This window comes from Vombatus ursinus, unplaced genomic scaffold (genome assembly GCF_900497805.2).
Source record: "Vombatus ursinus unplaced genomic scaffold, bare-nosed wombat genome assembly UNPS02014833.1, whole genome shotgun sequence".
NCBI classification, from domain to species: domain Eukaryota; kingdom Metazoa; phylum Chordata; class Mammalia; order Diprotodontia; family Vombatidae; genus Vombatus; species Vombatus ursinus.
Genome location: NW_020954611.1, coordinates 3,632,907 through 3,657,911, shown reverse-complemented (window position 1 = coordinate 3,657,911; position 25,005 = coordinate 3,632,907). Strand labels below are relative to the sequence as shown.

Here is a 25,005-nt window from a genome sequence, read left to right as displayed (position 1 = left end):
AATTGCCTTTCAGACATCTTGAACTGGATGGTGCAGTAGACATGTTAAACTCAACATGTCCAAAGTGTAACTCAGTTTCTATCTCCCCCTCCTACCTTTTCTATTACCGTAGAGAGCAACATCATCCCCCCAACGTAGGTGTCATCCTGGATTACTCACTATCTCTCACCCTCATATCCAAGCATTTGCCAAGGCCTATCGATTTTACCTTTGCAACATATCTTAAATATGCCCACTTCTCCCACCCGATACTGCCACCACTCTTGTGCAGGCTCTCATCATCTCACACCTGAATTATTGCAATAGCCTGCTGGTGGGACTACCTGCCTCAAGTCTCTCCCCACTTTAATCTATCTTCCATTCGGCCACTAACATGATTTTCCTAAAGTACAGGTATGACCATGCCACCCCCTACTCTATAAACTCCAGCATATAAACTCTAATGCCTCCACGAACAAATGCAGAGTTCTTTGGTGTTCAAAGCCCTTCATAAACTAGCCCCCTTCTACCTTTTCCACTCTTCTCACACCTTACTTCTCACCATGTACTCATCAATCCAATGACATTGGCCTCCTGACTCTGCCACACACAAGACACTCCATCTCTTGACTCTGGGCATTTTCTTTGTCTGTCTCCCATGCCTGGAAACTCTCCTTCCTCTGCTCAGACTACTCATCTCCCTGGCTTCCTTTAAGTCCCAACTAAAATCCCATCTTCTACTCAAAGTCTTTTCCAACCCCTCAATTCTAGATCTTTCTTATTTTTTAATTTTTTCCTATTTAACTTGCATGTAGCTTGTTTGTATATACTTCTTTGTTGGCTTCTTGGGGCAGGGACTGTCTTTTGCCTCTTTCTGTATCCTTAGCACTTAGTACAGTGCCTGCCAAGTAGTATGTGTTTAATAAATGTTTATCGATTGATTGTCTTCCCTCATCCTTTCCAACAATGTCTATTACAATTCTTTTTATCACATATGGCTATAATATATTAAGGTAAAACATCAGAGTTGATAGTGCTTGGCCTAGAGTGAGGAAGATGTGAATTCAAATCTGGCATCAGAAATTTTCTGTGTGACTATGGACAAGTCACCTAACCTTCATTTGCCTCAATTTCCTCATCTGTAAAAGGGAAACTGTAATAGCTCCTATCTTCCAGAGTTGTTATGAAGGTCAAATGAGATGATAATTATAAAGTGATTAGCTCAGTTCCTAAGTATAGTAACTGCAACATAAATTTTAGCTTTTGTCATTAATTATTATCATTATTATTAATTTCTCAAACCCATTAGCTATTTAGAGCATGCTTTCATATGGTCATTGATATCTTGTAATTCATCTTTTGAAAACAATTTGTTAAAAAAAAAGAAAACAATACGTTCTAATCTATTGGGGAATGACTGACTCTTGATCTTATTTATTTGTATCAATTCCTCATATATTTTGGATACCAAACTTTTATAAATAATTTTTGATATAAACATTTCCCCACTCAACATTTTCTATTCTTATTCTGGCTGTATTAATTTTGTTTGTCCAAAAGATTTCTAATTTTATGTAATCAAAATTGTTTATTTTGTCTTTTCTGATCATTTCTAAGAACAAAAAAGGGAGGGGGCAGCTAGGTGGGGCAATTGATAGAGCACTGGCTCTGGAGTTAGGAGCACCTGAGTTCAAATCCAATCTCAGACCACGCACTTGACACTTACTAGCTGTGTAACCCACAGCAAGTCACTTAACCTAAATTGCTTCACCAAAAAAAAAAAAGGAACAGAAAGTAGATGACCCAAATGCTAATTACGAATGCAATGGGGAAATTTTTTTACTTCTACATTTATTGACAGAATCAGATAATTTCTAAAACTGTTGAACACTTGATGATAGCTGCTTGGCAGCTGAGAATGTAAACAGAAATGGGGCTTTTTTGAAAAGTATTTTAATGTTGTAAGAGGAGTACATCAATTTTGTAAGTGAAAATCTTTCTTCTTTTTTTATTCCCCTTCCCAAAATTTAGCCAAACTTAATCCCCATTCCCTCTCTGATTAGGTTTCTCAGACCCAAGCCATTCTGTTCAATTCAAGTGATGATATGGCTTCAGAATACATTTAGTCACTTGGAAATTATGAAGAAAAATTAGAAAACAGTCCCTAAGCCCTAAATTAAACAGGTTGCTGTGCATTACTTACTTGGAGAAAAAATGGAGAGCGATCTTTCACTCAAAAGAACAAAAGGTGGAAAAGATGAGAAAAAGGCAATACTTTGTCCTTAAAATAATTGCAGGTTCCAAATAATACACACGGGAAATTTTCATATCCAGTCATAGTGGGACTAGTTAGTACCACTCTTGTATCTTTCACCCAGAATTCTGTGAGAATGAGATGGAGTATGTTAGATCCCAGCACAGGAACTATGACATCATCCCTGTGTCATAAAGTTATGTCAATGAACTCTGTTCAGGTATTTGAATATATTTGTGTATTTGAAGATCTCAAATGATGTTTGGAGATTTTTTTATTTTTTGTTTGGATAATTTACTTTTCCTTCCTTGTGTCCTACTTCATCCTGCTGTGATGAATCTTAGAACAGTGTTTTTGAAGCTGAGTTCAACGCTAACATCCTGCATCCCTGATGGTAGTTTGCCAGTCAGGGAGTTTTCATGTCCGTTGTTTTCGTTGTGTCACCACCACTGAGGGAGTTAGTTAGGTAAGTGGTTCATCATTATCCTCCCTTTGGAGATAAGGAATGAGAAACTCTTTAAGGTTTGAAGAACTCTTTACAAATATTATCTCATTTATTCTTCACAACAACCCTGAGAGATAGGTGTTATTTTTATGCCCATTCTACAGATGAGGAAACTCATCCAGAGAGAGTTGTGTCATGCCCAGAGTCTCCCCAGCTAGTTAGAGTCTGAGGCTAGATTTTAATTCAGGTCTTCCTAAGTCCAGGACCAGCACTTTATGAACTGAACCACCTTGGAAATCAGCAAATGCTACAAATTTATTCGTTACTTTGTTGATTGTCTAGACTTGAGAAAGTGATGGAGAAATGTTAATAATACAAATTAAACTTGACAATACAAATTAAAATTGATACAAATAAAATTGCTGAATGTTTTCAGAGAGCCAGTGATTAAAATTTATCAGCACACAACTGGTTAGGTCACTTCATTTACTCATACCAGGCTGAAGCAGGGATCTAGAATGGCATTGGGGAGGCAGGGACATGTATCTTTCTTGCATGAGCAAGTGTCCCACAAGTGATTTTGTACTATAAAGAGCAACTGAGTATTAGTCTCATCTATTATAGATTGTATTAAATATTATGTTATTATATATTATATATGGAATATATTGTATATTATATACCATGTTATTACATATAATATGGTATATTATTATATGTTGTATATTTTTATATATTAATACATTATTATATATAATATTGTTATACATATTCTATTCCTTGAAATCTAGGACTTAGCTAACATTATCTCTAATATCCTTTCCCATTTCAACATCCAATGAAATTATGTCAGATCCCATTCCCAGCAATCATGTGCTTAAAGACTGTGCAGTGATTATACCTCGTGCCCATCTCAGCAGACAGGCTAATCCAGGTTGAGGGTAACTGACAGGCACCAAAACTATCAGTGAATTAGGGGGGTTGTCTATCCCAAGCATGTGAAGACTTCCCCTGGCAGAATAGGCAGATGAGAACCATTTGTTCTAATGGCCATGAAGGCAGCTGAAGCTCTAAGTCTTGGTCAAACATTGAAGACATCAAGGTTATCCACTGCATCCTGAGTCATCGTCAATTGTCATGACTCTTTTGTTGCCACTGGAATTTGATTACTTGGAAGAAAAGAGTGAGTACTAGTGAAATAGAAAGGGAGTAGATTCTGAGTTAGGGTAGCAGATACAGAACTTGAAAACAATGTTATAATACAACTATGCCTCATTGATCATACACAAGGTGGCAGGGATGAGTGAATTTTCCAAATCACTGAATTGTTCTTTTTCTTTTTACAATGATGTCAGCATGTCCAGACATTAAAACATATTTAAAAACAAAAAAAATACTTGAGGGGTCTTAGTAGACTGAGAAGTAAATATGTATTAGTGGTCAATATATATTAGTGCAATTATATGCCTGACTTAGAAGCTAATGTGATATTATATAATGTAGTACCATTGAAAGCGCCCTGGATTTGGAGTTAAAAGACATGGATTCAAATCCCAATTTTAATACTTACTCCCTGTGTAACCCTAAAAAAGCCACAATCTCTCTGGTCATCAGTTTCCTTATTGGCAAAATAAGGGGTTTAGACTGGATGATCTCCAAAGATACTTTGAGTTGTAAAACCCAAAAACCCATCTGAATATATTGCATCCCCAAGCCATCTTTGGACTATTACATTCAATTCTGATTTCTTTATTTTAGGAAGGATGTTGACAGGAGCATGTTCAGAAACTAAATGTTCAGAGAGACTAAAATGAGAAAGAGACTAAAAGAATAACAATTTTAGAAAAGCATAAAGGTGCTAAATAAATGCTTGGAGAATTGAAGGAATTTTGTTTTCAGAATCACAGGATGTCAAAAATGAAAAGGAATCCCAGAGACTATCTAAGGTTAACCACATCTTTCTTTTCTTTTCTTTTCTTTTTTTGGTGAGGCAATTGGGTTTAAGTGACTTGACCAGGGTCACACAACTAGTAAGTGAGGGTTAACCCCATCTTTCCAAGAATTCCCTCTGCAACACACCCCACAAGTGGTCATGTAGCTTTATCTGTCCAGCACTGGTAAGATGGTGCTGTGGTGATATGCTGTGCTGGTTAACAGGGCTGTCATTTTATTTTTTTTTTTACTCTTCACTAAACTTGTATGGGCCAAGCTAATTCTTCTAGCCACTCCTTTGGGCCCCTCTCCTTAGGTACGGCTTTCTCTTCATCCACTTTCTTGGCCTCTCTCCTCACTAGAGGAATGGTTTCCCTTTCAAACAAGCCATGGGAAATGATGAAAAAGAAACTGGCACTTCTATCACCTATCCAGTTAGTCACAATTCTCTCCAGCCAGACTGCCAAGCCATTTCCTAAATAAAGATTCCAAAATGTAACCCTTTTACCTTAAGAAATTATAAAAATGAATCAGTAATTCAATTTTCTTTTGTTTATTTTTATAAGCATTATCTTCCCTCCCCCGCCTCTGCCCATTAAACATTTTAAAAATAAAAAATATTACTTTTACAGCCAATATTCATAGTCTAGAAATAATTCCTTATGTTGATGTTAAAAATGTATGTCTCATTCAGGATTTTAAGTCCAGGACCTCACTGCAAGAGTTAGTGGCATATTTAACCTTTAGTCTTCTGGATACCTGGTATATCTTTGCATCAGTCAGAGTTCTATATAGTCTTTCAAAGATGTTTTGCTTTACAACATTATCATCACTGTATAAATTTTCTCCTATTCCTTCGCTTCATTTTGCATCAGTTCATAAAGATCTTCCTGGTTTTTGCTCACATTTTGTCATTCCTTATCTTATATTCCTTTACATACATATACCATAACTTTTTAGACATTCCCCAATAGGTAGGCATCCCTTTAGTTTCCAGTTTGGGGCTACTGCAAAAAAGACCTGCTAAAATATTTGTGTACAAATGATTCTTTTACCTCTTTCTTTGATCTTTTCCAAGTATAGGCCTAATAGTGGCATAGTTGGATCAAAAGGAATGCAAAAATAAATAATGCTTAATAATAATAATGTCTGGACACAGTTCCAAAACACTTTGCAGAAAGTTTGCATCGTTTTCTTCTTGGGTTATTTTTTTGCCAATCTGTGGGTATAAAGTAAAATGGACCATATTTGTATCATAAGAAGGGTTTAGAAGGGTGCCTTCATTGGTTATTTTTGCAAACAGCTTCTATAATATTGGAATTAAATATTAATAAAATTCAGTTATAAATCCATTTGATTCTGGTGGAGACCATAGAATATGGATTGGATAATAATAGCTGGAGGTTAAGAATCCTTGGGATAGGGAAGGTATAATGGAAGGAGAATTTGCTTATCTTTGAGGAATGAGGTTAGGTATGTTATTAACACATCCTTAGTTTGGCTTCAGGGGGGAGTCATCTCAGAACATTAGGCAACAGTGTGTATGCAAGGTGTGGGCAAAGGGGAGTGTGTGCCAGAATGGCAGATTATTTATGGATGGAGTACAGTGGAATAGTCTTTGATCCTTCCATTGCAGGAAGGTCCAAGCAGGTGACCTATGAAGAGAACATGAGACTATGGCTTTCCCCCCCTTTTTCTCAGGCAGACAGGCCAGGACAGGAGAACAACAAAGGAATGTGACAGAATGACATTTTTCTCCTTCCTAAGTAAGGGGAAACAGTCCAGGTCAGGAACACAGTGGAGTAAGATCACCAAGGGGGTTAGTGTAGAAAGAGAAGAGGAGAAGAGGAGAAGAGAGGAGAGGAGAGGAGAGGAGAGGAGAGGAGAGGAGAGGAGAGGAGAGGAGAGGAGAGGAGAGGAGAGGAGAAAAAGCCCAGGACAAAACTCTGGGGTACACCTATATGTAGGAAGAGGAACCTGAATTCAGCAAAGTGATTGAGAAGTGGTCAGACAAGTAAGAGGATAACCAGAAGGGGGAACTATCAAGACATAAAACAGGGAAGAGAAAATATCCATAAGGAAAGGTGGCCAAGAGTGTCAGAAACTACAGAGAAGTCAGGAAGGATGGGGAAAGGATTGTTGAATATATCTATTCACACGTACAGGGTGACCCAAAAGTCTTAGTGTAGTTTTAAGCTTTAACATTTTAAAACTTTTGGAAGACACTATATTTGAGAACATTGGGGAAAGTAGTTTCAGTTAAGTGGTATGATTGGAAGTCAGATCAAAAGGGGCTAAAAGGAATAATGGGAGGTGAAGAAGCAAAAGTAGTCATCTTTCTAGAAAAGTAGCAGTGAAAAGAAGAAGAGATATATACGATGATAACCTGAATATGGTCAGAAGATGGTAGGGTACAATGAAAATTTTTAAGGATGGAGGTAGATCTTGGGATTGTAGGCACCAAAGAAGTAAATGGTAAATAAAAAGGGAGTGAAGATTAAAAAGGAGTGGATGATAGAAAGAGCAAGCTCATGGATTAGTTGGGAAAAGGCATGAGGTTTAGAATAGCTGTTTTTTCCCACAAATCAGCAGCTTTTCATACTTCTTTCCAGCTTTGCAGCTGTGTTTCAGATGCTGTTGCTAGTAATTTGCTAGAAAAGTGGGCCATCATGGTACATGCATTCCCATGCTGCCATTCATAACATTAAAGAATCTCAGAATTTGGAAAGACCTCACTGGCCAAATAGTCCAACTGGTACCCAAGGATGAATCCCTGCAACAACATTTCCTTCCACTTGAATACCTCACTAACTCTTCAGACAACTCATTTTATTTTTGGACAGCTCTAATTGTTAGAGGTTTTCCCTGTATCGAACTGGGATCTTCTTTTCTCTAGCTCCCTCCAGTTCAGCTGTCCTTCTCTCAATGTCTCTCTTACATGATGAAGATGTCACATCATATTCCTGTCCTTGACTGCAACAAAATATGTTCTAGTACTTCCTTAAGATCAGACAAACTACATTCATATTTTGTATCTTCTGTTGTCTACAAATCCTTATGACTAACTAGTTCAAACACAAAGTTATAAATATAGCCCTGAATTTCTTACTAAGGGGAAAAAGCAGTGGTCACATAAATGATGATTTTTTGACCACCAATGACTACTTGGTTGTTTGTTTTTGTTTTTCCCCCAATTACAGGATGTTCTTAATGGAAAATGAAAATAGGGAGATTAAATTGCTCTTCAGGAAATTGCTAGAGGTTACTGTCACAATATGAGGTGATTTGACAAAATAATTTCTAAGGTACCTTTCTGGCCCCCAACAATCTGGGAGTCTATGGGTAGATTCTATTTAGGAGGCATCACAAGTGCAATGGAAAGAATGATAGATTTAGAAGCATTTGAAGTAAATGGACCTTGGTTTGAATCCTGGCTGGGCCATTTACTACTTGTATGACTCTTCAGACTTGAGTTAATTATCTCCAAAATAAGTAGGTTGGACCTGAAAATCCCTAAAACCCCCTTTACAGCTCTAATTCTATGATCCCCTTCTGGTACAATCTACGTCGCTTTTAAAGCCCATGAAGGATGGTGAAAGAACTCTAAATGGAGTCAGGAAACTTGAGTTCCAGTCCTTGCTCCAATATATTTACTGGCTATAAGACCAAGAACAGTTCATTTAGAATCTCTGAGCCTTAATCTCATCAGAAAATGGGGTGCTAATATCTGCAATTCCAGAGGAGTCAAGGGAAACTTTGATTGGTTTCTTGCCAGTTAGTGCCCTCTTCTGTGAGATGGCAAGACTTTTGAGTACCAGAGCTCTTAGGCTTATGCCAAACATTATATTTTGGGGGGTAAAAGGTAACTTCTTTGGGTAAAACATTCCTATGATTTCTGTGGTTGTTTATGGTTATTAGAATCAATTAACAGAATATTTCTCGAATACTTTCAGGTTTGTAAAGCTCTTTCTTCATAACAACCTTGCAAGAAGATAGTGAAGTATCTTTATCCCTAATTTACAGATTGCAAATCTGAGATATGTAATGTTTTATCTGTTTGCCCAGGGTCACATAACTAGGGGATATCAGAGTCAGGGACCAAAACCTAGTCTCCTGACTCCAAGTTTAGAATTCTCTTTTTTACATCAGATTGCCCCTCAATTAATTGTCCATCTCTAAGAGAAACTGACCCTTTTGCCTGTAATCTGTGATGAAGCCTTTCAATTTAGTTCAAAAAGTACCTCACATAGAATGACAGGTATGGAGAGGGAAGAAGTGAAGAGGAAAAGGGGAGCTGCTGGCGGTACTAATTTCACTCCCAGAAGATCATGTGTTGTCCTGGTATTAGACCTCACAATAGCCTCAATCTAGGCCATTGATGATGCAAGAAATGTGCCTTTCCCTTTGTGACCTTCATCTAAGTTCCCATTAAGCTATCTTACAAGTAAACCCAAAGCCACAACTTCAATAACCAATCTTTCCATCCTGGGGAATGGAGGACAAATAATTGGAGAATGGAAACTTGGAAAGCAGAGGATTGTAGAAACTGAGGATTTGAGAAGGGCAGATTGCCAAGGGGAAAACTAGCATGAATAAGTATCTAAAGCCAATGTTATATAACTCAAAAAATTGCATTCAAGATAAAGACCCACTATTATGCTTAGATGATTTGAATCAAGAATCATTATTAAGGTAACTATAATGAGCACCTTTGTCCCATTCATTCCAGAGATAAACTATGAAGATTTGAATGCTTCATCTCTTTCACATCACAAAGTCATTAAGTAAAGAGCTATTTAGAAGATTTTCCTGGATAAAGTCCCATCAGTCAGACATGTTCGTTTCCCCATTTGTCTAGTTAATGTCCAAGGAGTCTTCTTTCACAGAACTTTAAAAAAAAGTCTCTCTGAGTGAAAACCTTTGAAAACATTCTCTTGGTTCTAATACACCTTGTCTTTTTGTTGTTCTAGAATATGGATAAAATACTATGGTAGTGACCCACGCATTGCCCTTGGAAGATATTCTCCTTTGGAAAAAGAAATCATGGTAAGTCCAGTAGGGTTTTCTCCAAGGGGAGGCCCACTCCAGGCAAGTTTGATCTACAGTAGAGGAAACAATAATGAAGAATCCAACAGCTAGAATAATTACACCCAAGTAAGATCATAGTATCTGTGAATGAAAGGAATTTTTGCTAAATAATCTAGTTCTACCCCTTTATTTTGTAGGTGAGAAAACTGAGGCTTGGAGAGGTTATGTTACTTAGCCAAAGTCCACATAGGAAGCAGGTAGCAGAGCCGAGGTTTGAGTATGCTTCTATGCTGGCAAAATTTGCCAACTGCTTTTTGTTGTGGTCCAAAATATTGGGGGTTTTTTAAAACTCTGAATCCAATCAATTTCCACATCCTTGGAGTACAGTGCCATAGGTCTGTGGTCTAGTGAGGCATGTAGGACACATTTCGTGGTGAAATTAAGAGGAGAGAAAAGTAGCTATCCCATTCTTGTCCGATATCTTTTCCTTATTACGAGCACGTAACTTCCTGCCTACTGTTTCTGTGGTTTTTCTATGTGAAAAGTACTAGTTCTAAGTACTACTAAGTCTACTCCACTTTAACAGCGTTTAGGTGGTGTGCATACAACAGCCACAAGAAGGCTTTTGGCTCAGAAAGAGAGAGAGGAAGAGAAGATGCTGAAGGAGCTCAGGCAGAAATCAGCAGACTTCCAAAAGGCAATGGCTCATAGAAAGGGGTACCCCCTTCTAGACACAGGGGGGAAAAGTGTGGAAAAAACCTGGACCGCTAGAGTGATTATTCCAAGAGAAGATCATCAAGTGCCAGCTAGAGAGAGGAAAACTATCAATCAGCACATAGAAAGGATGAAATTGGGCCGAGGATTGCAAGACTGGGCACATGGCAAACAATTCCAGAGCAGTTCATTCCTACCAGCTGTGACTCCAGATTCCAAACCAGCAGATCAAGAGAGAGATGATGGGGAGGAAGCCTCTAAAGCAAACAAGACGGAAATAAAAATGAAGGTAATTTTCAAGGCAGATGAACCCAAAAAGACCATCATAAGCAATCCCAATGACAGGCAAACATTCGACATAAAGACAAAACTAGAACGCAAGGTAGCAGGGCACACCAATCGCACACGTTTCCTACCCACGGATTTCCCTGGTGATCTGCTTTTCTTAAATCAAAATTACAAGTCCACAAGAATTCATCTCAGTCACAACATGAAGTTATTCCTCTCGAGCAAAGAGGGTCATTGGAAAAACTGTCTTCAATATCCTTTAGAAGATTCTCCTCTTTCTTAAAGCTCTCTATATTTCCCAGCTTCACGTTGTGTTGAGGGTGTTTGTTATCTCTGCTGGTCCCCAGTTTCTTTGCTCACTTCCACACACTTCTGGTGAGAATCCTGGCTTCCCTATTTGGGACTTCAGAATTGTCATAACATCTTCACCAGGAGTTCTAATCCGAAGCTCTTGCTTTAAAATGGCTTTTGGTTGACAGTTCCATTTGAGATGAGAAATTCCATCTTGACAATCAGTGCAGCCCTTTCCTTCACCAAGGCACCAGGCATTTGGTATGCTACTTCCCCAAGTCACCTGTTAAAGTCACCCTGTTCAATAAAAATGTTGTACTTAAAAATAGTAGGAATTAGAATGAGGAAGGTCAGTGGAGATAACTGGTCCAACCCCCTCTTTATGAAATGTGAAAAAAATTGCCTTAGATAGTTGAAATGACTTGTCCAAGGCCTTGTAGCTAGTAGGGAGCAACGCTAAGATTTAAACCCATGCTTTCTGACTCCAAAGTCAGCGTCCCCTCTCCCTCTCTATACTGCACAATTTCAAATGGCATAATAGAAAGCGCACTGACCTAAGAGTCAAAAGATCCAACTTCTATCCTTTCCCTACCACTGATAAGCTCTGTGTGTGTTTGTTTTTTTCCCCTCATGAGGCAATTGGGGTTAAGTGACTTGCCCAGGGTCACACAGCTAGTATTAAGTGTCTGAATCCAGATTTGAACTCAGGTCCTCCTGACTCCAGGGCAGGTGGTCTATCCTCTGTACCACCTAGCTACTCCGTAAAGGGCTTTTTTCCCCCTAGCTGTGTGGTTTTAAGCAAGCCACTTCCCCACTGCAGGTGAGGGAAGAAGGATTAGTATCCTCCCCTATAAAACAGGTGAATTGGACTGAATGATCTCTGCCTTTCAGCTCTCACATTCTATGGCTCTAGGGTGCTAAGATCTAGAGTAACTATGACAGAGCAGCAGAATGTTAATGAGAGATTAGATAATAGGGTACCAGAACTCTGATTGCCTTGACCCTCTGTCACTTACTGACACCAGCCTCCTACACAGCTACTGCATTTTAAATAACTTAATTCATGACACGATAGGACTGGGAGGGACCTTAAAATAATCTAATCCAAACCTTTCATTTTACAGATGTATAAACTGAGGTCCAGATAGTTGAAATAAGTTGCCTAAGATCACAAAACTATTGTGGTGCAACCCAAACTATAGCCCATCACGTTCTTGTTCTTATGAAGACATGGATTCACATCTGCCTCTGACAAGAGCTCTTTGACCCTAGTGAAGTCTCTGCCCTCTCTGTATTCCGACTACTTCCCACAGCCAGTCTAATAAACCACAGACAGGTTGTGATGTATCTGCAGAGGAAATTTCTACTCCAAGGGCTTTTAATCCTTTGTGTATTCATATACTAATTTTTAATTTTTTTAGTATTCAAAAATCTAGCTTCCCTAGTAATTATTAAGAAAGTTATGGAGTACAGAAAAACCTTTGGGATGAGTTAGTCCAACTCCTTCACGTTTTATAGATGAGGAAACTGAGACCCATAGGAGAAAAGTAATTTGTCCAAGGTCACATAGTTCAGTGAGTGTCAGAACCAGAATTTGATTCCATGTTTAGACTCCTAATCTAGCCTTCCTGCCATGGTAGCATGCACATGAAAGCTTTAACAATGGCTTGTGCCCTTTTCCTATTATTTTATAATCAATTGAAAAACAAGGGGTTAACTTTGTCACAATCCACTTTATTTATCAGTCAAAAAAATGCATGGGAATTTCCCAAACTGCCATTGTTTTGTTTGAATTAACAGGCCATCATGAGGTAGTTATTTATAAACTTAAGACAATGAAAGCAAAAAGCCAAAATGAAAGTCTAACTTTGAGTCACCACATTTTTTTTAAGGCAATTGGGGTTAAGTGACTTGCCCAGGGTCACACAGCTAATAAGTGCAAAGTGTTTGGTCTGAGGCCAGATTTGAACTCAGGTCCTCCTGACTTCAGGGCCGGTGCTCTAACCACTGCACCACCTAGCTGCCCCTGAGTCACCACATTCTTGAACTTCAGATTTATCATCTGTAAAAAAAAAAGTATCAGAATAAATCATTTCTAAGCTCTCTTCCACCGTAATATACTAAGGCTACAGAAGCACATTAAGCATCCATCTGTGCAGGCAAATTGATCATCCACCTATCTGTCTCGTTGATCATTCCTGAGATTTAACCCATTCAGAGGGTGATCACTTCTTCTGGACTTACAGTTCCCGGGATCATAGGATCATTGCTGTAGACTTGGAGGGCCTTAGGCACCAGCTAGTCCTATCATTTCTTTTCAGGTGAGCAGAGTGAGACCAAAGAAGTTTAAATGATTTGTCTAATACCATACTGATAGCAAAGGGCAGAGCAGGATTTGAACTCAGGTCCAAGTGTAACATTCTTTCCACTGTACCAAATCCTGACCAGAAAAGGCAATAGAAGAACAGCATTAGATGCACCCAAAAAGGCACTGGAGTTGCCTCAGGGAAGCTAGTCTGGGATGCAGTAGCCAGAAGAGTAGGTGAAGAGGGAAGACCCTGGGAGCAAAAGGTCTACAGATAATAAGATAACGAATTTTCCAAAGGTGAAAAATCCAACCCAAAGTCAATACCAGAACATCCAACAGTTACGTTGAATACATTAATTTATTGTCACCATTCAAGACACACGAAAACCACTCTGTAAGGATACCTTTACCTATTTCAAACTAATTGTTCTCTCTTCTATGCCACTGTGCAATTTCTAGAAACTACCTTAAACTAACTTTGTTCAGAAACAAATTCCAACTTCACAAGGAGATGTTCTTGCTTTCAGCTCCACTTAATGTTTGACCTCAGCTCCTTTTCAATGAATTTTTTTTTCAGAAGCAACACATTTTAATTCCCAGCAGCACTGTGATCCCAAGAAGGAAACTGTATCTTCTTTCATTTTCATGAGGGGATCCACTGATAATGGCTGCAAACCAAGAGAGAAATGGAATTCACTTTAGGAAGTCAGCAGCAATTGATACCATGATGAGAAATCAGAAAATTAAGTAGCATTAGCTTTTTTCTGCCTGCTGGACTCTTTTTTTAATTCAAGGTTCAGACCAGAGGTTCCAAAACTTATTTGGCCTACTTCTCCCTTTTCAAAAAAAAATTACTCAGTGCCTCCCTGGAAATCTACTTTCTTTAGCCCTTTAATTTTTTTTTAAATTTGTGTCATTTCAAAAAATATATAAAATATTTTTCAATGAAACATCTTAAATTTAACAATTAACTGGAAATTTGTGGGATTTTTCCTGCATTGAAATTTTGATGATGCAATATTGTGTCACATAACTGTATAGTATCATATTGTGAACAAGTCAATACACACACATATTCCTGCCAATACATGCTGGACTTCCTGACAATGCACACTCTCACCTATCAACACTTGCTTACTAAGACTCATTGGCAGACTTGACCACTAATTAGTAATAACTTGAATTTTGTGTATTTATTTGGAAAATAATGTAATCATTTGACTTTAACCCTGTTACACAACAGATGGAACATGTATGAATGATTTTGCAAAATTTTCTTATCTTCTCTTCTTTATCTATCTTTCTGTCTTTCCTTGTGCTTCCACTGACCCCTTATTTTTATGCAATGCCCCCCAACTGCACCTGAAGCTACTAACACCCCCTTAGATCAGTCCAGTACCCCCAGGGGATGGTATCACTCACTTTGTGAACCTATGATACATGCTCAGTGTAGTAAGTAGGAGAGCTGGGATTTGAAACTAGATCTTCTGATTTTAAATCAGTGCCCTTTAAACCATTGTCTCCTTTGCTTTTGTTGTTGTTGTTCCATGAAATCAGTAAGGCCACTTATGAAAAAGGAGATAACATTGGATTTGAAGTTGGAAGACTTGGGTTTGAGTTACAAACTCAATTTGAGCTCTGGGCTTAGGGTTAGAATTAGTGACTTGCCTATTTGAAAACAAGTCATTGAAGATCTCTAGCTATCACTTTTCTCATTGATAAAATCAAAATGATGTTTATCATGCCTATATCTCAAGATGCCATGAAGAAACGATTTAAGATATTGTAAGAAGGAATGAATAAATTAAAAAAGCCTATGCTAAGCATTGTGCTAAGCTCTGGGGATACAAATATAATAACAAAGATAGTCCCTACCCTCAAGGAACTTACATTCTAAAAGAGGAAGACAACACATATAGGGGAGTGTTGGCCAAAGAGGGAGAATTTGATAAGGAATGGTACAAGAATGGTAAGAGGTTCCATAGACAGGTAGGCTTATATACCTAACCCAGGAAAGGTGGCAGAGTTGATTTGATCCCAGTACCAAACTAAAGGGAACACACACACAGCACAGGGAAGGGTATACCTTCTGTGGTAAATTGGTTGGTAAGGCTGTCAGTAAGAAATAAAGAGAAGCTGGAGCTTTCTGAGAGTCTGAGCTTTCCTGAAATGGTTGAGATAGACATGATAAATATTATTCCAAATTTGCAAATGAGAAAAGTGATAGCTAGAGATCTTTGATGACTTGGAGATGAAATAACTCACTTTAGACATGTGGATTATCATTATTGGTAGCAACAATGACATTAAATCAATATTGGGAATGTCATAAATTCATTTTCCATCTCCCGTATATGTGGTATCCCAGTCAGACCCATGGAATATCTTGAATGATGGTACTTAATGTAACTGACTGAGTTATAAATAATCATTTAGTCAGACTTTCAATGGAATATAGAGCTAGTGTTTGAGACTCATTTTTTTAATCAGATAAATTGAATTATTTTTCTCTCGGCTATTTGCATTTGCTATAGTAATTATGCAATTTCTACAAAATATAACAAAGATCAGTACAGTTTTCCAGATTTTGTACAAATAATAATTTTTGTTGCATTTCTGACTGTGTGACCCCATTTGGGGTTTTCTTGGTAAAGATACTGGAGTAGTTTGCCATTTCCTTCTCCAGCTCATTTTACAGATGAGGAAACTGAGACAAACAGGGTTAAGTGACTTGCCCAGGGTCACATAGCTAGTATGTCTGAAACCAGACTTGTACTCAGGAAGATGAGTCTTCCTGACACCTGGCCCACAACTCTATCCACTGCACTACTTAGCTGCCCTGCAAATAACAATAGTTCCCATTTATACAGATATTTGAGATTTAAAAAGCACTTTACATACCTTATCTCATATGATCATTACAACAACCTGAGGTGGGGTGGGGTAGAGAGTAGCACTATCATTCCCATTTCATGGATGATGAAATTGAAGCTCAGAAGAGTTAAGTGACTTGCCCAGGGTCACACAACTGATAAATGTACAAGGCAAGATTTGATCCCTCTAGGTCCAAAACTTTATCCACTATACCACACCATATTCTTGCTAATACAGATAAGATTAGAAATACTTAAAAATGGAATCTAAAAATAAAGACAAATGTAGCCCTATGTGGAATTTCATGTCTACTTGATACAAGTCAACCATCTAGTAGTTTCCAAGTGTCCAGATGTTTGATATTACATAGGCAAAACCTCTTGCACTTTTCATCTAGAGAGTTTATGGCTTGTAGAAAATACCTTAAGATTAGATAAATACTTTTATGTCAGTAACAAATAGCTGCTTAAATAGTTTGAAACTTCCTTTAAAGATTAATGATTGAAAAAAGCAAGCAGATTACTTACATGCAGTTAGTCAATCAACAAGCATTTATTAAGTACTTATTCTATGCCAGCCATTGTGCTAATTAGCACCTTGTGCTAATGTGCTAAAGAAGAAAGGCAAAACTCATCCTTATCCTCAAGCACAATACATTCTAATCGGGGAGACAACATGTAAATAACTAGACACGTACATTATATATACATATGCATTTAGCTATAGAGAGAGATGATAGATGGAAAGATAGATGAGAGGTAGATGATAGACAGATGATAGAGAGATAGATAGGTGATAGATAAAAAGATAGATAGATAAATAGAAGACAGACAGATAAATAGATACAAGAAGATAAGATATTAGCAGTTTAGGGGACCAGGGAAAGCTTCTTGCAGAAGAGAAGGCTTGAGCTGAAGCTTGTTGGAAACCAGAGAAATTAAGAGGATAGAGCACTCCAGGCACAGAGGCAGCCAATGAAAGGGCAGGAATTGAGCAGATAGAGGTGCAGGTGGGTGGGATAGCAAGGAAGCCAGCGTCTCTGGATCATAAAGCGCATGAAGGGGATGAATGTGCAAGAAGAATAGAATGGTAGGAAGGGTCTGAGTTATGAAGAGTTTACACAGTGACAGATGATTCCAATTACCAGGCTCTTTTTCCAGGGATGTTTCCCTCCGTAGACGAACTGGTCTCACCACGACATCCACTTTGTCCCACTCAGGGTGCGTTTCTCGCTTTGATCTGAATGTGCAGCCTCGGAGGCACTGAGAAGAGGCATCATCTGCTCTGCATATAACCATTTGGCACTTCAGATAAACAGCATCATATTGTTTAAGAAACTTGAAGACATTAAACTTGAACTTGACAACATTGGGGTTTGGAGAAGAGTAAGCAGTATAGGTGGGGTCACTCACACATCTGGAAAATAAAATTAAAGTGAGATGAGATCTTTTCTATTGGTTTGAAATAAGGGGAAATCTCAGGTGAAACTATCTGGAGCACAGTGTAGCTTAATACTTAGCAGGAGGAAATCTGTGTTTGTCACAAGAGGCATACATCTTAACTAAAGAGGAAACATGAAGGAAAATGAATGCAAATAATAGTTGGGAAATATTCCACTCCAGCTCCCCATCCCAATCTGTAAATGGGGTCACCAAGCTTTTAGTCACCCATACTTAAAGTCATCTATTCTCATGCTTTCAAGTATTGTATCTCTGTGGATGACTCCCATGACTATGTCTTATTGACCTCATTTTGGAGCTCCTGTCTCACATTTCTAACTGCCTTCTGTATATTTCAACTCAGAAATCACACCATAACCTCAAACTCAACATGTATGAAGCTAAACTAATATTCCACCTAAATCTAGCTCCTTCATGAGAATTTTCTTTCTTTCTTTTTATTTTTTTGGCAAGGCAATTGGGATTAAGTGACTTGCCTAGGGTCACACAGCTAGTAAGTGTCAAGTGTTTGGTTTGAGACTGGATTTGAACTCAGGTCCTCCTGATTCCAAGGCTGGAGCTCTACCCACTGCACCACCTAGATGTCCCCCTCCATGAGAATTTTGTTTTGGTTCATGATGCCACCATTCTTTCAATTACTGAAGCTGAAAACCTTGGAATCATCAGCTGCCCTCTCCTTTGTGACTCACATCCAATATGTCATCAAGCTATGTTAATTCTTTGTTTCTTCCATTCCATTACCATCACCACCATACTAATTCATTTAGCTTTCACCATTTGACTTGTGGAGTATTACAACTACTCCCTAACTGATCTCTGCCTCTTCTAATCCATTCTAGGGTACCACTGCAGTCATCTTTCTGGTTTGGGGGTTTGGGCATTTTTTTTTTGCTTTTTTGGTGAGGCAATCAGGGTTAAATGACTTGCCTGGGGTCACACAGTTAGTAAGTGTCATGTGTCTGAGACTGGATATGAACTCACGTCCTCCTGACTCCAAGGTCAGAGCTCTATCTGCTGTGCCACCTAGCTGCCCCTTGCAGTCATCTTTCTGAAGCATACCTTTACATATGTCTCAAAAAAAAAACCCTTCAATGGCTTCCCATTGCAAGTGAATAAAGTCTAAACCTTTTTAGCCTTGTATTCAAGGTCTTCCACAATCTGGCTACAATCCATCTTCTCATCTCTATATTTCATTAGTCTCCTACATAAAGTCTCCATCCAAAGTGATCTATTCACTTTTACTTGGAAAAGGCATGCATATTGCCATCTCTATGTCTTCTCATTCTTTTCCTATTGCCTGAAATATTATCTATCTCCTACTTATCTAAGCCCTACTCATACTTTAATTTAAAATCCATATAAAATTCCACCTACTGCATGGAGCTTTTCCTGACTTCTCAAGCTATTGTGATCTATCCCTCATCTAAACTCCAATGATATGTATTAAGAATTTACTGGGTGCATCAGTCAGTGTATATTTCTCTGATTTTTAAAAAATTTTCTTCACCTCATCTCTTTTACATGAAAATCATATTTCCCTAAAGGTCAGCGATTATGTCTTATACTTGTTTGTATCCTTTACAAGATACAAACGTGTATGAGGACCACCATAACTATTCAACAAAATAACATTGAAGAGGAAGATGATGTATTTTCCTTCAATCTTTCTGGATCCAATCAGTCTCCATGATCTAGTAATTCTCTTTCTTAATGCCTTTCCCACTAATTCTTTTCTTTTACTTTCCATAGCCACCACCTTCTTGTTCTAAGTCTTCATTACTTTATGCATGGATTTAGTGTTCTACCAGTTTTCTAGATGATCATTCTGACTCCAGTCTTTTTCTTCAAATTTAAATAGCACATTACTACTAGATTTACATTTCTTTCATTGGGTCACTACTTTATTCAAAACCCTTTAAAGGTTTTCCATTGCTGCTAGAGAAATATTGATCCTAGAGAAAGTTAGTCTTCATAAACTTTATTTTAAAATTTTATATGTGTAGCAAATAGTTATATTAGTGTTCATTTTCCTATTTTACTAATAAAGATTGAATTCAGATAACTGAATTTCAATTGAATTGGATTTATTAAGTACTCATGAAAGGCAGTGTTGGAATAATGGGTTGAGCCTAGACAAAGTAAGAAAGTTTGTATCCTAGTTTTCATTTGACCGCTTGCTACCCATGTGACTTTAGGCACATCACTTCACTTCTCAAAGCCTCAGTTTCCTTATCTATAAATATGGGGAAAATATTTGGACTACCTATCTCACAGTTTTGCTGTGAGGAAAATACTTAGTAAAATGGGACATACCATCTAAATATGAGCTGCTGCGATTAGTGTTATTACCAACTATAGAATTTTTACAAGCATCAGGTTGACTAAATTGGTTCTTTTTTTTCAAATTGGTTTTAGTTAATGGAGACAGCAGACAAATAGAATTCCCTTTGGTTAATCCTCAGCTTCTGTTTATCATAATCCATAGAAAATTAACAATTTTTAAAAATTGGCTGCTATACAGAGCTCTTACCCATGTCGAATTAAATAATAGGTCACAGTTTCAAAATCATCATCATAGGGAGAGGCCACACAAGTATCTACAGAAAGCACCAGATTTGGGTCAAAATGTCTCAGCATGAGTTGAAAGAATACATCCTGGTTGAGTTGTACATAGTATGGGGTTTCAATCACTGGATGTTCAAACAATGGTGATTCATAAAATGAGACCTGCAGGCCATAATGGCCATATTGATGTCTGGTAATATCAATGGAGTGATCTGCCAAGTATTTGACTTCTACCATGATATTCTTATTCATTCTGCAGGAGAGATGTAAGCAGAAGTTCTTTAGCCTCGAAATGACTCTGCTGGATTGGTTTGTGGAAATCACATTGGAGTAGATGATGGTGTCATCTTTTTCCTTACCAAATCAAAGACAAAAACAAAGCAAGGTTTTAGGAATTATATTCTATAAAAAGAGCTAAGAGCATGAAGTTATCACAATCCAATATACAGTCAGGTCCTCCTTAAAATCTGCAATTACTTACCCTGGTAAATTCAAGATCCTAACTTTGAACCTTAAACTCCTTCAGTCCACCCCAGCCTTTCTGATGACTATCACAGCAGTGATGGCTCCCTGTTGCCTCAAACTGGGCTATCTTTGACAATGAGAACTGTTCCTTTATGTCCTTTTGTCTCCTTGCTTTTCTAGCTCCTCTTCTTTCATACTGCTTACTGCTTTTACCCTTCAAGCCTGGGAGTAGTCTTCCTGATTCTTATAGATCTTTGGCTCTTCAAAATCTGGGTTTTGCCACAAGTTGCCTTGAAGAACTAACTAACCAAGAAAAATTATTTTCCTTCACTCAGTTTTTCAGTACATGTTTATATTTTAGGTATAGTGATTTCAAAGAAAAATTATTCAGGAAGGAGAACATCTAGGTTGAGAGATGATGTACGGTTTGCTTTCCATTTTTCCTGCTAAGGAAGAGAGCATGACTATCCAAAACATCACTTGTATATGGTTTAAGAATGAACAAGATAAAATATATAAGAAGAGAGAATTCCCATGACTCATTCATAAAAATCACCCTCATTGCTATATGATCAGCTCATAGATACAGTTCTTCCAGAAATCCTTGTATACTCTTAAGCTTTAGTCATTTATGTTGTAGGCATGATAATTAATCTTTAAAGCAATGGCACTACATGATTTTCAAAATGTAGTTTTCTTTCAGATTTTGTGACAAATAAAAAATGGCAGCCACAAATAGAAACATAATCTTTTTCAGAAGCAGAAGAACTGACTGCTGTCCAGGGTGCTGACTCTGTCAGTGGCCAATGACCAGGACCCTCAGTATGATGTTAATCAATATCACTCAATCAAACATTTATTAAGTGCCTACTACATGCAAGACACTGTTATGTTAATGTTGAAACATGCAAGTTCACCACAGTTAAAGCCTACACAGTTAAATGAAGCCTATGTGGCAGGCATACTTAAAATGCAAAGGTGGAAAGGCAGTCTTACCTTTTTGGAAGAGAGATAGCAAAGGTAGGCCCAGACTATAAGTACTCACCCTTTGCTGATTATTTTATTGGGCCCATCCTTGGTCCTTAAAAGTTATTCTCTAAGCTTACAATTCTAGACCTTTTTGTGGAAGAATAAGTTGTTTTAGTGCCCTAAGGAAATGTACCTTGACGGTGTCCAGTGATCTAATACTTCATCCTCAATGTCATGATACTGTGTATTTTACTCTGTATTTGAGGAAGCTGCTGCTGAACCAGAATGGGATGTTGTGTCATCTGTGTACCTGGGTGAATGGGGTCTTTACCTAGGGGTAGGTTACTATGTGTGTATTGTTAGGAGCCAAAGACCCTGATCAGGTTCTTTATTAAACCAATGGAAAATAGGTGGCCTGGGATGGCTTGCATGAAAGTCACTCTGTATGCCTATTTGAAATAATGCATTTTAAGGTTCTACCTTCATCTATCTGTAGAGAGTAGAGAAAATAGCTAAGGTTATATAGTAACTAGCCAGAACAACTTGTATTTTATGACTGGTAGTCAAAATAAAAGAGGAAACATTCATTTTTGCCTTTAAGAGTGATTTACAGTTTTTCTATATTACCTTCATCCACAGTTTAATCATTATGCAAGACTTTTCAGAAGGCCTTGAAATTATATGTAGAGATACATATGTCATATATTTACATTTATTGCAACTGAATTTCACTTCCTAATTATATTCTCCTGAGGCTAATATTTAAATTAGTTTGCATTTTTCCATTTTGAGGAGAAATATTCATGAATAGGGGGGCATAGCAGTGGTAAGAACAGAGAGGGGGCTCTTATAAGTGAGTCTGGTGAATAATCCTCATTGAGGGAAGCTGAGAAGGGAGAAACAGTGGTGTATTGGAAACAACATTGAATATGGAATTGGGAAAGCTAGGTTCTTGACCCAATTCCATCATTTACTAGTCCTGTGACCTTTGGCAATATAGGATATAGTGGAAAGAACATTGGAATTAGAATTAGAAGACCTGAGATTGCATCTTGGTTGGGATGTTTACAAGCTGTATGACCTTAGACAAGTTGCTTAACTCTTCTAAGACTTAGAGCTCACATCTGTTAAATGGATAATACCTGCCTTATTTACCTCACAGAATTGTTGTATGAAAAGTGCTTTGTAAACCTTCTAATACTCCAAAAATGTGAGCTATTATTTATTTTTCACCTCACTCAGTCTCATGTGATGAAATAGGACCCAATGTTCTCAGGAGTCCCTGTGACCTCTGATGGTGTCTAATTCTAGAGTTCTGTGGCTTGATTGTACTGAGATGTGATAGTACTTGAGGTTCATTATTCCTCACCTGTATGACAGTTCCACAACCATTAAATGGGATGCTGAATATTATGTATCTTGTGATAACTTCAGGCTCACAGGATGAGTTGTGCAGAGATATGTTCTTAGCACTGTAACCTAGTGACTGCAGATATTGCTTGCTGACTGCTGCATACATCTGATCTTCTGTGCATGACAGTGCTAGTGGAGAAGGGGGGAAATCATATTATTACACAAGAGTCCTGAGTTCTAGTTTAAGCCTTGCTACTTGCTATCTATGTGGTCTTTGCCAAATCATTTAACCTCTCTGAGCTTCAATGACTGCATTTGTCAAATGAGGACAGAAACAGGAATCTGACTTATAGCATCTTTGTGAGGATTAGTTGGGGCCATGTGAGATTATTATGAGAGGGAACATAGCACAATGGACAAAGATATGGATTTGGAATCAGAAGAACAAAATTTGAACCCTGGCTCTTCTAATTACTACTTGTGCGGCCTTAGACAAACTATGAGACCTCTCTGGGTCTCCATTTCCTCATATGTCAAATGAGGAGGTTGGAATAGCTGACCTCTAAGTTCTACTAGAGGAAGCATGGAATAGTGAATAGAGGACTGGACTTGAAGTCATAGAAGTTCAAATCCTATTTCAGATACTTGACTAACTGTGTGAACCTGAACAAGTCATTTAACTTCTCTTTGACTCAGTTTCCTCATTTGTGAAGTGAGGAAGTTAGACTCATTGACCTGAAGATCCCTTATAGCTCTTAAATCTATGATGCTATGTATTTGAACCATCTTTGAAAAATACATTGTTATAGAAATATAAGGAAAAATAAATCCACCACATGTTGTGATCAAATAAAACACAGAGGTTGCCTGATACCTGTTGGGAATGGTGGTTTGGGGGCCAGCTTTGGTAAGGTAAAGGTGGCTTAGATTTTTCTTAATCTTGCTTAGAATCAGGAACACTGAACTTCAGTGATGGACAAATTTTTTTATTCAAGCAAGGATTAAAGATCTGTCCTCAATGAGAAACACAAACTACTTCCAGATCTGTCAATGGTGTTAAGTTAGAAAAGGAAATTTCTAGAAAGGCAAGGAATGGCTCCTTTGGATTGAGCAATAGAACAGAAATTTGGGTTGCAGCCTTGTAGTCCTGAATGAGCTGCTAAATTGCACCAAATACTTTATAAATCTGGATCTTGTCTGTAAAGCTAACAATAGTCACTAAGCTCAGAGAGCCATTGTGAGAAGGAATCAGAAACAGATGATTGCAATGACTTTGCCGGTATAGCACTGAGGAAACAGTAGGGCTTATCAGTTGTGAAGTGCTAGTCCCCTGCTCAATCTGGCCACATTCTCCTAGTCAGTCTAACCTCTACTGGAATTTCCTTGAGGTCCTCATCTAGGTTTATGAAAGAATTAACAATGGCCACAAATGAATTTATAACGTTAATTCATGAAGCATCTGTGATTTCAATGGTATGCATAATTCCAGATGTAGGAGCTCCTTACCCTGTTTCAGATCTAAACCCATACATACTTCAATAGATAAATTCTAGGGAGTTGCTATCATCTATAAAGTACACAAAGAGTAGATTTACTTAGAGCAAAACAGCTAGTAAGTATAAGAATCAGGATTTGAACCCAGGTCTTCCTGGCACTGGGTCCAACAGTCTATGAGCCATGCTGCCTACAGAACATGAATATGCTACTTAACCTACAGGGTTTATTCTGAGGAAATGTGGCATTATAGAAAGAGCTCTGAATATTGTGTCAGAAGATCTGAGTTTCAATGCTGTCACTACTATTTGCTGGCTGTGTAATCCTAGGCAAATCACTTTGTCTCTTCAGCCTAAATTAAATAATATGTAAAAAGAGGATAATAACACTTATGCTACTTATCTCATGGGATTGTTGTAAGGATCAGATGGGATAATATATGTAAATAACTCAGTAACTTTCAAGTGTTGTATAAGAATGAGCTGCCTTTGCTGTTATTTCAACTGAGTATTGCTTCTCTGAAGTTGGACACTTAAAATTCTCTCTCTCTCTCTCTCTCTCTCTCTCTCTCTCTCTCTCTCTCTCT

At 37.9% G+C, this 25,005-nt stretch overlaps 2 protein-coding genes across 2 annotated transcripts in view; one reads left to right on the top strand and one right to left on the bottom strand.

Annotated features, from left to right (window-relative positions):
• The first annotated feature begins 9,198 nt into the window (after positions 1-9,198).
• CUNH10orf120 (chromosome unknown C10orf120 homolog) lies at positions 9,199-10,923 on the top strand. The gene is made up of 3 exons (XM_027839779.1): positions 9,199-9,302; positions 9,581-9,656; positions 10,225-10,923. The coding sequence occupies exons 1-3, from the start codon at positions 9,199-9,201 to the stop codon at positions 10,921-10,923; spliced, it is 879 nt and encodes a 292-aa protein (XP_027695580.1).
• A 2,686-nt stretch (positions 10,924-13,609) lies between these two features.
• LOC114026162 (carbohydrate-binding protein AWN-like) overlaps positions 13,610-25,005 on the bottom strand; it is a 29,007-nt gene continuing 17,611 nt past the window's right edge. Inside the window, exons 7-10 of the mRNA XM_027839780.1 lie at positions 22,942-23,114; positions 20,104-20,492; positions 17,258-17,529; positions 13,610-13,907 (exon numbers count right to left, since the gene is read on the bottom strand). Coding sequence (XP_027695581.1) covers positions 23,039-23,114 — 76 coding nt within the window. The 3' untranslated portion in view covers positions 13,610-13,907; positions 17,258-17,529; positions 20,104-20,492; positions 22,942-23,038. The remainder of the gene's footprint in view (positions 13,908-17,257; positions 17,530-20,103; positions 20,493-22,941; positions 23,115-25,005) is intronic.

What these genes read in the sequence shown, in the direction of transcription:
- CUNH10orf120 (XM_027839779.1), top strand. Translation starts at nt 9,199, where the DNA reads ATGAATAAGTATCTAAAGCCAATGTTATATAACTCAAAAAATTGCATT. An exon ending in AATCAAGAATCATTATTAAG is followed by an intron (nt 9,303 to 9,580) that starts GTAACTATAATG and finishes TTGTTGTTCTAG; the next exon opens with AATATGGATAAAATACTATG. An exon ending in CTTTGGAAAAAGAAATCATG is followed by an intron (nt 9,657 to 10,224) that starts GTAAGTCCAGTA and finishes CCACTTTAACAG; the next exon opens with CGTTTAGGTGGTGTGCATAC.